At 39.3% G+C, this 14,079-nt stretch overlaps 1 protein-coding gene across 1 annotated transcript in view; it reads left to right on the plus strand.

The window, feature by feature from the left end:
* Window positions 1-9,139, plus strand: part of LOC124131364 (chondroitin sulfate synthase 1-like) — a 70,104-nt gene extending 60,965 nt beyond the window's left edge. The window contains exon 2 of the mRNA XM_046494600.2: window positions 1,802-9,139. Within this exon, the coding sequence (XP_046350556.1) occupies window positions 1,802-3,385 (1,584 nt within the window). The 3' untranslated portion in view covers window positions 3,386-9,139. The remainder of the gene's footprint in view (window positions 1-1,801) is intronic.
* Window positions 9,140-14,079: the final 4,940 nt, after the last annotated feature.

Here is a 14,079-nt window from a genome sequence, read left to right on the forward strand (position 1 = left end):
TTGTGGTTGGGTTTGAAAGAAGACCAAAAAATGAAGAATTGTATTTATCAGATTGATCCTTCTTATGAATGATATAGCAGACATTAGCAGTATACAAACATATTGGTCATTCAACCCAAATTTGACATTTCAAATTTGAGCAGGAATATTGAATTGGTACATATGTATACTATTCAAAAGAAGTTAAAGAACACCCAATGTTTTCATATGACTAGTTCATCTGTCATAGCTGATTGGTATGCAAACATCCTTCCAGTTGTGGGTGTTCTTTAACTTGTTCTACTATACCTACTTGCATAGGTGGTGTTAGGCTAAGTTATCGTATGTCAGTTTACATAAGATGTAACCTACCCTAGCTTTTTGATGAACACAAGTGTAGTAACACTTGAGTCAGTAGTAAATAGCACACCCTGAGGTGAAAGTTTGTGTATGGTGGAGCGGAACACAGTGTCCATGTGTAAGACATCTAACCTTTGTACACAGCTTGTGTAGGCACAAGACAACTTGTGGTAGGGATCCCTTCAAACATAGGTCAAGTGAAGAGGTATGGACCAGTAATGAAAACATTGCCAGCTTGGTTGGAGTGATTGCTCTGTAAGAAGTGCAACAGACAAGCCTGAGTCAGGCAATACATGATTTAGCTGTAGCTAATGGCCTAAAACAAACTGGAAGGTTTATCATTTTCACATGTTGTGGGGCAGTGTTAGTTGACAGAGCATGGCGTTTCACTGGAAATTTAACTTTACCTTCATTGAACATACTGAAGATGTTTTGTATTTTATTCATGACAACTAGAAATCTTGAAATTTTTCAGTGAGATCAGATGATGGTGAAGGGCTCAAATTCACACAATGCAGCGTTCATGCAGCTCCCATTAGCAAACCTTCTGCATCAAATCATTTTCAGTAATAATTAATGTTTAGATAGGTTTATGAATTCTTTGAGCATTGCCTAGTCATTCTATATAAATTCTGTTGTACATTTGTGTAAATGTCTTGTTAAACAACATGTAAATTGAAGTTTGCAATACAACTGTTTTATTGTAATCACCCAAAAGTTTTATTTCAACCCCCAATGCAATTGGCTTGGACTTGTTTAGAAAAAAATAAGAAAAAACTCATTGTTGCATCTACTCCTCCTGTATTGCACCAGGGTGGCGGTGCATTGTTTACACTCCAGTAGTGCTCAGTCACAATGTTCAACGTTGGCTGGCTGTATGCTTGGTCATAATGAAGGAAGAGTAATGTCCAGCTGCAGTTGAACAGTCACACTTACTGTGTGTGTCCACCACACCATAGTTGTTGTCATACACAGCAGATTATCCTCTGTGACTGACCCTAGGTATAGTGTTCATTGTTCTGGTCACAGCGAAGTCCAAGCCTCCGCTATCTGATACTATTCTAAGTCACAAGTATCTGATGTACAGAATACTTTATGTCCCCAATGACCAATGCTTGTAAGAGGCTGTTGCCATGTAGCAGGGAAAATATGCCGAGTCAAGACATCAACCCTATGCATTTGAATCTAAGGTCACAAATAAGTCCTTTTAAGAAGGGCCAATTGTATTGTGTAAATAAATCCAGGTTTGTAGCTGATATTAGATGCTTTGGGTATACTCAAGAGATGGTGAGGAAGTTTAGACTGGTTGTTTGTTCAAATCCTGAAAATCATCATACAAATGGGATTCTTTTCAAAGCCACATTTCACTCCTCAGTTGAGGTTGATGGCTTTAGCATTTTTGTTGAGCTAGCACATGTATGTTATTATGATTATGTACATGAACACACCTATGTTGTTTCAGATGCAGCAGATTCTGTACCAGAACTACAAAGAGGACAAGGGATCGTTCAAGAAGACGTTGAAGAGCAAGGAGGTGGAGAAGGCTGTGACCCTGCACCCAGTGAAGGACCCTGTGTATCAGTACCGCATCTACAACCATATCCAGTCAACCATCATCATGAACCTGCATCAGAAAGAGCTGCAGCTTGTGCGCGAGGTCACCATGATGGAGCAGCTGCTTGGACTGCAGAAGTCCAACATCGTGGACGACAAGCTGGGCATCTTGCCCTCGCTCAATAAGTATCCACCAAAATCAGAGGAGGAGGTGCTCACTTGGGACTTTTTGAAAAAGCCAATATATTCTCATAATCATTTGAATCCAAAGCGGGGCATGGAGGCATCCTTGTCCGGGGCTTTGGATGATGTTGTGATGCAAGTCATGCAGTTAGTGAATAAAAACGCCCGCCAGAGAGGGAGGACTATAGATTTTAAAGAAATACTGTATGGTTATAGGAGGACTAACCCTTTATTTGGGGCAGATTACATTCTTGACTTATTGCTCATATATCGCAAACACAAAGGCCGCAAAATGACAGTGCCTGTGCGTCGCCATGCTTATTTGCAGCAATCCTTTCTGAATGTGTTGTTTACTGAGGAGATTCCCAAATATCATCCAAGGCCAAGTGTTGGGGGGCAAGTGATGAACTTGTTCAGGCAAATAGCAGGTGGCTCTGATGATCAGAAAGCTTTAGACAAAAGAAAAGAAACAATTCATTTGATAATGCCTCTTGCAGGACGATTAAAAATATTTCAGCGCTTTATGCGAAACATTGAGGAGGTGTGTTTAAAAACTGGTGAAAATGTGCATCTTCATGTGGTGTTGTTCAACAGTGAAAAGGAGGACATGGCTTTAGAGCGGAGCATCGATCTGCTTCAGAAGTATCAGAGAAAATATGGTGGCAATAGCATCGAGATCATACAAGCAAACGGTGCTTTCAATCGTGGTAGGGGACTGGAGTTGGGAGCTTCAAAATGCAAAAGTGATGCATTGTTGTATTTTGTGGATGTGGATATTGTTCTGAGGAGAGATGCCCTTAATCGCATTCGCCTGAACACAAAGCAAGGCTTCCAGGTGTACTTCCCCATTGTGTTCAGCCAGTTCGACCCATCATCAGTGTGCCAGGAGGACAGCCAGCACTGTGTGTGCACCAGCACCAACAACTGTCTCATCAAGCCATACGACTTTCATCATGACACAGGCTACTGGAGACAGTTTGGCTTCGGTATTGCTGCCATGTATCGTAGTGACATGTTGTCAGTAGGAGGCTTCGATCTCAGCATAGAGGGCTGGGGGAAAGAGGACGTGGACCTCTACACGAAATTCATCGAAAGCAATATCACAGTGTTTCGCTCTATAGACCCAGGAATGACACATGCATTCCACCCAATAGAGTGTGATGCTAGTCTCGAGACAAACCAGATGACCATGTGTATCAACTCAAAAGCCCAGAGTTATGGGTCAGTGTGGCTGATGGCCAAGACAGTGTATGAAGAGGATGACATCATGCGGCGCCACGAGAAGCATGCACTGGATGTGCGATCCTAATGAACATCCAACCTAGGATCTCACTGGGGACCTCATTGCATTTTGCTCTGCATATATTCTACAGGGTCGGATGGGGGTTGTACAGGGGGACATTTGACAGGCTTCAAGTACTTCAGTGTTCATCTACATTAGACCATATGTGCCTGTTGATATATTCATGGATGTTTATATGTTTGTAAAAGTGTAGAATTTGTTCATATGCTGCTTTGTCCTGTTTTGCTCAAGAATGTTACATCGTGTATCCATTGCCATGGATGGGAGTGGTAGAGCTACCACAACTGGGGAACAAATGTTATTTACAGAACAAAATATAAGCTGTTTATTTGTTATCTTCATTCATGTGTGATAATGTGCACGATGTTATGCTTTGTGAATGTTGTAGTCCAAGATGAATCAAAAGCTTTGTATGACAGAAACATTATGTGCCTCTTGGAATGAGATAGACTTAGAAAAGTAGATGTCCATTATGCACCTTTTCTGGTGTAAATTGCCTCGGGAGTTCCCACAACTTACATGTGTAAATAATTAGTGCAGCTCTAGACCTCTGCACATGTTTAATCCATCCATCCAACCACTTCAACATCAGAATCACTTCACTTCATACATACTTCATTTCGGGAGGTATTTGAAGCTTTTTTATTGAGAAAATTATGAAGTGCTCGAATTCCCGTTTTTAATATACAAATGTTATTAAGTTGCAGTTGAAGCTGTATTCAATATCAGAACTCCATTGATAGTAAAGGATAAAGTTTCATCAGAACATGAATTTGAAACATGCTTCTCTTTATGTAACAAGGCAGCAAAGTGGTTGACATTATTGAAATACAGTCACATTATTTTTAAATGTTAGTCTTTTTAATGTTATAATATTGATGATATCAATGTGATATTCATGAAAACAATCCATTAGGAGCATTACAAGACACATGAAATAACCTACATATACATTTGGCATGTTTGGAGACAAAGATCGTTTTAAGTGATTTCATGAAGTAAGACTCAGAATTCATAGTTACAAGTGAGAGAGAAACAAGCTTTGTCTTCATTGTATGAATATGGTATTAACGATGCATTTTTTTTGGTACTAAAAGTATTAGATAAAGTATTTTTATTCCTATTTATGACATAATTATAATTTTATGAGTTGTGTTTTTAATGGCATAGCAGAAGGGGGATGTACTGTAAATAGCAGTGCATTGTGAGATGCTCTTTGATGATGATGTCCATACCATACTGTACATATTCGTCTGTGTTGCATAAGAGCAGGTTGAGTGTTGCTCAGCGTCCCCTGTTGAAACTGGAAGCGCAAGTAACTCGGAACAGAAAGTTGCAACCTGTTACCTGCAAAGAAGAGGAATTAGTTTTTAGGCGCAAAAGAAAGCTTCTTCTTTTTTTTTTTTCTTTTATAGTGTGACAAAGATTTTTTTCTATCATTCTTTTAATTTGAAAAAGTTTGCATACCCAGATTCATATTTTGTATTTAGGGTGGGTATGGGCTTTTAAGGGAAATATCTTTTTGACATCTGTGTGTGTGCATATGTCAACAGTGCTTGAAAACTAAACCAAATTGTCTTTGTGGGCCCAGTATGTACAGCAAAAGCATGAATGTTATGCGAGTTAATTCTTGGTTGTGCATCAATTCACATTTGTGTATCAATCACTTTAAGCAATGTTATTCATCCTTAGCATTAATCATGTAGGCAACTATGGCTCAGTCAGAGAGGGGTCTGTTTCTGTTAAGACCTTTTGTTTATGTTTCTTTTTCTCATTACATTAATAATCAACTAGCCACTTCAGGTGAGGTCTTATCACTAATTCCCAAATCATCCTCTCAGTATAGGCAGAAAATTGTCTGGGTACCAATAGTTTCACAAAAACATGCGTGCAATGTTAATCAATTTGCACAGTACAGTTAAAGATTTTGTTTGGAATATGAGTAATTTTGTATTCCTGCTCAAGTATAAAACTTTTAAGTAGGGTTTGCCACCATTTTATCATATTTCTACCAAATTTATGTGTCAAAATAACTTTACTTGTCTTGTACTGTGTAGCAGACACTTTCACGTTATTGAATTTCTGCCTTCACTTTGTCTTCATAATTTATCTTGGAAAACTTGCAGTGCCATCCATTTGAGTCTGGCTTTGGTTGTGAATTTTAACAGCCTATCAAGAGATGTGTGTGAATTATTTAAAAAAAAGTTTCTATGAAAGTGTCTTAAACTATTGAGTGTTCTAAGTCTTCCTTGTAAACCAAGCAAGGGTTGCTCTGTCTGAGGTTGTAAATATGGGGTGGAAATGAGAATGTGTCCAAGTAGAAAGCAAGTCCAGCTGATCCCCTGATGGCATTGTTCAGGTGAACTTGACTTCTAGCTGTGGTCATACCACTAGTACATACACAACAGTCCACTTTGATAGGTTCTATTTCCAGCAATACAAATGTATGGTCCACTGAACACAGATCTGCACTCACTGGATCATGTCATCCTGTGTCATGTGCACTGTTTGTTATATTTCATTATTAGAACTTTGGCAGTCATATTTTGAATTTGGCAATAACAATAACACAGCCTTCCATCAAATTATCACGGATTTGTTTAACAAACATGTTTTTGTGTGTGGACATATTACTTCTGTTTTGCATTTGGTATCAGTAGAAGGGATTGTTATGTAGCAGATGTGAAAAATTCACTTGCACTGCTGAATTTTTTTCTGATTTAGAAAGTGTAGATTAGGTTGTTCTTGCCAGTTTTTACTAGTATTAAAAATGATTGCCACCAGTGTAACTTCTGATGACAACTGTTTTTCTGTATTATCGTATATGACCTTAGATAAGGCGAATTTTGAGGACCAGAAAAAAGGTTCTGTAGAAAGGGTTCAGCTTATGTAAAGGTTACATTTTCATCCAACTTTTATTCTGTTGGTAAAAAACTACATGGTATCACTTCAGGTGAAGGATCAAGTCTAAAACAAACTTTGCCATGAAAATGTGAAATTTGCGATTAAACATCAGAAGACAAGATGATTGTATTTCTTGTTATGCTACGTATTGTTTTATATATAGCCGGAATAAAGATTACTGTGTGTATTGTCTCGTAAACTAAGCTGTACACATGTTATTCTCAGTCTACTGGTTTGACCTGATTAACGTGTAATTCAATACAGATTTGTTGATATTCTACTTCCGGTGACGGATCATTAGGAGACATAGTTTTAGGTTGGAGGTCCTGCGTATGTTCCGCACATAACATTTTGATCCAAGTTAATACCTTGGCTTAACTGTGAGATCGGCTTATCTACGGTCATATACGGTAGATAATCTGATGATGGATAATTATTGGCGTGCTGCAGCCTCCACATCTGGAGTAATACCTGCATCTCCCCGTACCCAGTGTGCACAGTGTGGAGGAGTTGGTCCCCATACCCTGCTGGCCTGTGTGGAGGAGTTGGTCCCCATACCCAGTGTGCACAGTGTGGAGGAGTTGGTCTCCATACCCTGCTGGCCTGTGTGGAGGAGTTGGTCCACGTACCCTGCTGGCCTGTGTGGAGTTGGTCCCCGTACCCTACTGGCCTGTTTGGAGGAGTTGGTCCCCATACCCTGCTGGCCTGTGTGAAGGAGTTGGTCCCCGTACCATGCTGGCCTGTGTGGAGGAGTTGGTCCCCGTACCCTGCTGGCCTGTGTGGAGTTGGTCCCCGTACCCTACTGGCCTGTTTGGAGGAGGTGGTCCCCATACCCTGCTGGCCTGTGTGAAGGAGTTGGTCCCCGTACCATGCTGGCCTGTGTGGAGGAGTTGGTCCCCATACCCTGCTGGCCTGTGTGGAGTTGGTCCCCGTACCCTACTGGCCTGTTTGGAGGAGTTGGTCCCCATACCCTGCTGGCCTGTGTGGAGGAGTTGGTCCCCGTACCATGCTGGCCTGTGTGGAGGAGTTGGTCCCCGTTCCCTGCTGGCCGGTGTGGAGGAGTTGGTCCCAGTACCCTGCCGGCCTGTGTGCACAGTGTGACAACACTTCTGCTGGCCGGTGTGGAAGAGTTGGTCCCCGTTCCCTGCTGGCCTGTGTGGAGGAGTTGGTCCCAGTACCCTGCCGGCCTGTGTGCACAGTGTGACAACACTTCTGGTGGCATGGGTGGGGAGGAGTGGGTTCCACAATATGTGCATTACTTGCACATCCAACAAGCCAGGTAAAGAAGTATTACATCTGTATTGAAAATTTGCAACATGTCCACACTTTTATAAAACTTGCACACAAAAACAGAAAAAGAAAAACTATCTTCAACTTTTACAATTTGACATGGGTATCGAATGGTTTATTACTTTGTCATATGTGAGTATGCATCTACTTAAACTAGGCTCCATTGCGAAGAACCTTTCCTTCTAAGCAATCGTGACAACTATAATTATTCAGAACCCTTTGCTCTGGTGTAGTCTTCTTTCCTGCCCTGAAACCGATACATGACTTGATCATTAGTGGAGGTGTCATTTCCAATCTTTTGTAATCTCTCTTATTTTAATCTATACCTGATATTTATTGTAGTGAAGCCATGTTTGTCTGTAAGATTGTCTGTAATGGGCGGGCATTCATCAGTGAAGTGTTGCACTTGCTCACATATTTCAAAGTCTGGTGTTTGAAGCAGGTAGTCACGTGTGGAACATCTACATGCTTGTGTAGAATTCTACCTTTTTTATGTGTTTGTGTGCAAAGTTGTCAACAATTTGCTCATTTGCACAGTTTCGCTAATATGCCTGTTTAGAAATGATATTAGTAGTTGGCACCAAGGTTTGTTTGTGGTTTGTGACAGTCACCTTCAGTATAACAAATAAATATATCAAGAATATTGGTTTTGAGCTTGTTGAGACTAATGTTTGCGAAATAAGGGGAAATAATGTAGTGAGGTATTTCTGAGCAGTCTAGTCTTAGAAGTGTTACTTACACATTAGTGATACTCAGTAGATTGAATGAGCTATAGTTTTGTGCATGTCATTAGAGTATTTCTAGATGCATCAATAGAATCCTACATTTTCCTGCACTGAATTCCAAGTAGGAAGTTAGAAATTGTGCCAAAAGTAAGGGATTTTTTAATATAGTGTGTTTTAATGGTAATTTGAATGCCTATTCAAATCTTTTCTGGGAAAACTAGGGGCGATGGGGTAGCGTTGTGGTTAAATTGTTCAGTTGTCATGCTTATGTCCTGGGTTTGTTTCCCCACATGGGTACAATGTGTAAAGCCCATTTCAAGTGTCCCCCTGCTGTGATATTGCAGGAATATTGCTAAACGCAGCATAAAAGCATACTCACTCACCCTTGAACGTTTCATAGGCATGACTTGTAAATGTTAATGCCATCAAGAAAGTAATTCATTTCAGAACTTTGTGAATAAAACAGTATCATTTCCTTTTCTTCCTATGTGACATATATATAGCCATGTAAGTCTTTGATTTGTGAATGTTCACAATGAGACATAGAGGGAGATTATGGTAATATTATGGTGTGACAATAGGTTCATGTATGCTGTAGTGTTGTAGGATCACTTGTTGTCATGGGATGATGATGTATTGTGGGTTTGTAGCATCACATATATGGTGGTTCATCTAACTGGACTCTGCTCATGATCGCACTGTTATATTCTTGTATATGATTCATACATGTTTTGTGATTTACATCATATGTGCCACACAGAGAATTTCCGAAGAGAAACATTGGAGTTTTGACAATGAATGTATTTCTTGTGAAGAATCAAAATAAATAATTATTTATTTACAAAAGCATTTTGTGATGAAATTACTTAAGAGGGAGAATGGAGTAATATGGGATTTCAAGGGTTCAGTCTTGATTGTACTCAACAAGCAAAGATTCTGAGGAGTTACAGAATGGTTGATACAGGGAAATCATCATGATGGATATTTTTGGATAAAAATATTCATATCAAAATTCACATTAGTACACAGTTAACAAATGAGTTAGGAATATTTTTGGGGATATTTTATGAAAGTGTGTGCACTGCCTTCACTACAAAAACATATCCCCCAAAATATTCATGATTCCTTTTTTTGTTCAGTATGCATACAATTCCCAACTTTATCAGGAGATGAGAGTGAACCTGATAGTGCTATTGTCTTGTATGGCATGAGGATGGTACAGGAGTGAAGGTTCACTTAAGCTCTCTTCATTACACCCTTGGCTACAAACCTCATCATCACTGTTCTCAGCCTTCTGAAGGTTTCCTCAGAATAATTTACCAAGTGATGCTTCAGACAAGAACATAAGAACAGCCCCCAGAATGTTGAACCAAAACCCTCCAGGACATCACCAAATGCACATACAACACTGGGACACAAGTCACGCACAAGTCAGACACAAGTGTCTTTTAGACAAAGTAATTTCTAAATGTAAAAAAGAAGATGTTACCCTAACAATCTTAATCATGCCAGAAAAGAAGATATCTAGACCAACAAGAAGCTGCTAGATGCCTTTGTCTGAACTTTTCACAACCATACTTTCACCTCAGATGTATATACTGGGGAATATGTGATTTGCTATATTGCCGAACCAAGGGAGTTAACTGACTACAAAAGTCCAGTTTCCACCCTTACCAAACCAGGATGGAATTTCTTGGCTCGATCGTAGCGCCACCAGTGTCTAATACGAGTAATGTCCCTTCTATGTCCCTCCCATTGACCAGTCAGATTCCACCTCTCATCTCACTTGCATTTGCTTTGAACAAAATTGTGACACCCAGTGAAGACGATCTGATCGATAATTAAAGGGGCACTGATCTAACGCAATTCCCCGGACTGGTTGTTGCCTTTGTTATTGTTTTTTTCCCCGTGAGCACCCGGATGATACGCAACGCAACTGAGCGTGACCAGAGACTGGGCTACCGTCTGCAAGGACAGCTAAATAAACTTGGAGGCTGGAGGCAATATTTGTTTTACGCATTTTTGCATAAACACTGATTGGTTAACTGTGATCTATAAAGATTTCGACAAAGGGCGCATGTTAATTAATTTCTTCAGCCTAAACAAACAGATAAAAAGAACGCCGGAGCTCATCGGATGTCGTCATTTGGAAATACCCAAAATGATTATAGTTTAATACTAAAATAAGTATCTATGCAGTGAAAGCACTTTCGGATTTCGGATTGCGTCGATAATACGATTACTACTCCCTTGTTGTCCTCCACGTTTTCTCGTATAACCCTACACTTGTGTATTTGTCGTCATTCACTTGATGCTCAGTTAATGAATTTATTACAGGTACAATTAGTGGTAGCACCACTTAGATTACCTGACAAAGGTTCCCATTTGGCATTTATTGTGTCTGGGGTAATTATTCAATCTAAATCCAGGTTTAAAGTGAGGTGAAATGTGTGTTATGTAATATGCACGTGGCAGCCCAGCAAGAGGTGAATGATCAGTTCATTTACTTTTTTTGTAAATCAACGGATCGTTCCTAGTCATCAAAGGATTAACAGAAAATACGTTGATTGATTAATCACTGTTATCTTGCACAGTGGATATGTCAAAAGGGAGTGTTTACATGTCTAGGTTTACTAAAACAAAGGGAATACACTCATATCATGGCGTGAAGTGTCGATGTAAAAACAACATACTTTGTTCAATGGGTTAACTAATAATACGTTGATTGATTGCTCATTGTTATCTATCACTCAATGGATTTTTTAGGAACCGTGGACGTTATTGAAATAGTTGTCACGTGGGCTTTCTCAGCCGACCCTTGAGACGTGACACCTATGTGAAACACCTGAAACAATCTAAGTGATCAGTTGAGAAAGGAACACGGGTTATAATATCCTGAACCGATATATATCTTTTAAAATATTTGATTGTTACAGAGACACGTGACATCGAATAAGTTTCTTTGTACAGCTGCAGACGAGTAGGATATTGTTCCTTTGTGTGGATATTCACGGATACACTCCTCGACCAAGGAAGCTGCCTAAAATTTATACACATAAATTTGGTAGGTTGCAATAATGGTATTTGAAATTTGGTTTTCCTTCGTTTGAACCGATTCGTTCTTGTTTCTCTACGTCTTGGTTGGGAATTTTTTCAATGCGCGATAGACGTTCTTTTCACAGGTCTTTTCCTTTGTAAGCGTGTATATATTACCGTCAATTTGTAAAATGTGATTCTCTCAGGCAATTTATAAAATGTGTAAATATTTCAGTCACAACAGATTATTATGTAGGATTAGAAGCCAAACAACATAGAAATGTACTTTTCAACGGAACATTTTCAGTCTCTTGGTGATGACATTAAACATCAAAATGTTTGGAATTCGTTATCATAATAATACAGATGGAAATGTTTTTCAGTCACTTTGTAAAATAACTGAATATTTAGACGTTTAATAAATTTGAAAATGTTACATATTTTGACAGTAAAAAAATATACACACTATAAAAAAGCAATGCTCAGCTGAAATATTTACTTTGTGTTGCAAGTCAAAATAGTGTAAACGAAAATCGCAAAATTACTAAGAAAGTGACTTATCAAAACTTCGTCACCATTACCGATGCTACCCACAAATATACCTACATTTCCTTATTATCTCGAAAACTGTGTTTCATTTTGTTGATCAATGTGACCATACGCCCTTATTACTACCCATAAAAGTGACTGATGCGCTTACGAATTGCGCAGCAGAGGTCGCGAACTAGTCTAGATTTCTGCTGTACATCCGGGTACTCACTGGGGAAAAACAATAACAAAGGCAACAACCAGTCCCGGGGAATTGCGTTAGATTAGTGCCCCTTTAAGATCTATGTTGTAATGGAAACGGTCTTACCTCGCGAAGTGCATCAAACCATTTGATCACCATGATTAAAAACATGAAAAGATTTGGAAAATATCTGTCAACGCCCAGTTGGCAGTACACGTTTGCAATTTCTGCAGTCGACGGAAATCTGCACGTTGAAATTCATGTTGTTTACGAACCGGATGTCTAGTTCGTTGCGCGATTTTGATTGGACTGTGCATAGACTCCAGCCAAGATGTCACTCTGGAATTCCAGTCTAGTTCGGCAAGGGTGGAAACTGGACTTCTACAGTCAGTTCACTCCCTTGCCTCGGGAAGATGGTGACTAGGTAACATTGAAGGTCTGCGCAACCACTGCAAATTTGCTTTTTATTACTGAGAAAACAAACATTTTTACAATCAGTGACATTTATCAACACCTAATACACATCAATTAGTAGGTCATGAACTTACAAGTGTGTACTGAAGTATTGCCGATATGATACAATAACTTCATAATTGTTGCTGCTGGTAATGACTGACATTTTCGATCGAGGTCAATCATGAACACAGCCATCAGAAAGGCTTCTCACCACAGCAACTTGTGCCACTGTAATAGGTCTTGACCAAGCTTCACATACATCATCTCCGGAGGTGGGTTCTCATTTGGGTTGACTTACAGTCCAAGTCACCAAATCTGGAAAACTAGTTTAATTCATGAGAAAACACTTTTCCATCAGTGTAAATGATGACAAGTGATAAAAATGCCACTAATATGTCAAACGTTAAGGTCAGTTGCTTATTATAACACCTGTCAATAGTTTGGTCCTGTTTATTTGTTGATAGCATGAGAGATATTGTGACTGCCTTATTACTTCAAATAGCACATACTAGAAGTGAATTCTTAAGTTTATTCAGATGGATATGTTTTAAGTCCTGCTGCATCCGGCAAGCGTTTGCCTTACATGCAGTGAGACGGCATTTGAACTCATTTTGTAACCTGAAAGAATTCAGTTCAAAAAGATATTATCCAGAACCTGTTTTCAGGTTTGTTGAACAAGCATTTATTGTTTTCAAAGGCAGAAACAATTTTGTGGTTAGCTGTGTCAATATCGACATGTCATTAGTTTCAGAATTTAGGGCTTTTCCTTCTGAGATCCATTTTTCCAAGTCATCGAATGGCAACATAGAGTATTTTTACCTAAATATAGATGTATGTTCATGATGATTAGTTCACTTCCACTAAATGAATATTTTGGAATGAAAGATTTCGGAAAAACAAGTATTATAGTTTGTGTGGCCTGTAGTGTGACACTTTCTCTGCAAGTGAGAAATATGTAATACTGACGCTATCACACGTTATTGCATCCCACGTGGATCTTGTTACCGAAATATACTGATTGGGACGGGACCCTACCTAGATCAACCTATTATAGCCCGGCCTCGCGTTATTCCATTAGTCATTATCTTCATGAATGATCATAGTGAAATATTTGTTATTTTGGTCTTGACCTCCCAGTGTTAGCTCGTGCACGTCGTATCTCATTTGAAATAACGGATGAGGAAGTGCCAAGTACCATGGACTGTGACACAATAGTACACAGGACCGAAATCCATCAATTACACATTTACATTTGAACGTCATGTAACATAATATATTTCAATGCATTTATTTTGCAAAGTGGCCAGAAAATGTTTCGCAAAATATAATGCCATGTAACAGACACGCGGTCCCACATTTAAAACCTCTCGTTTATTGACACAGGATGACATTTTGATTACATGTAACCTTTTCTCGAACTGAACAAATCTGGTGCAATGGGAAGGGTTCTGTGAATAATCAAACCCACCCACCTTTTACAATCACACTTATTATGCTATTCAATACTGAAACATAAACCCCTTTCTTTTCCTTCCGTTTTTCAGCGACCATCCTGGTTT

The sequence above is a fragment of the Haliotis rufescens genome, unplaced genomic scaffold (assembly GCF_023055435.1).
Source record: "Haliotis rufescens isolate VD_foot unplaced genomic scaffold, xgHalRufe1.0.p SCAF_1, whole genome shotgun sequence".
Classification (NCBI taxonomy): domain Eukaryota; kingdom Metazoa; phylum Mollusca; class Gastropoda; order Lepetellida; family Haliotidae; genus Haliotis; species Haliotis rufescens.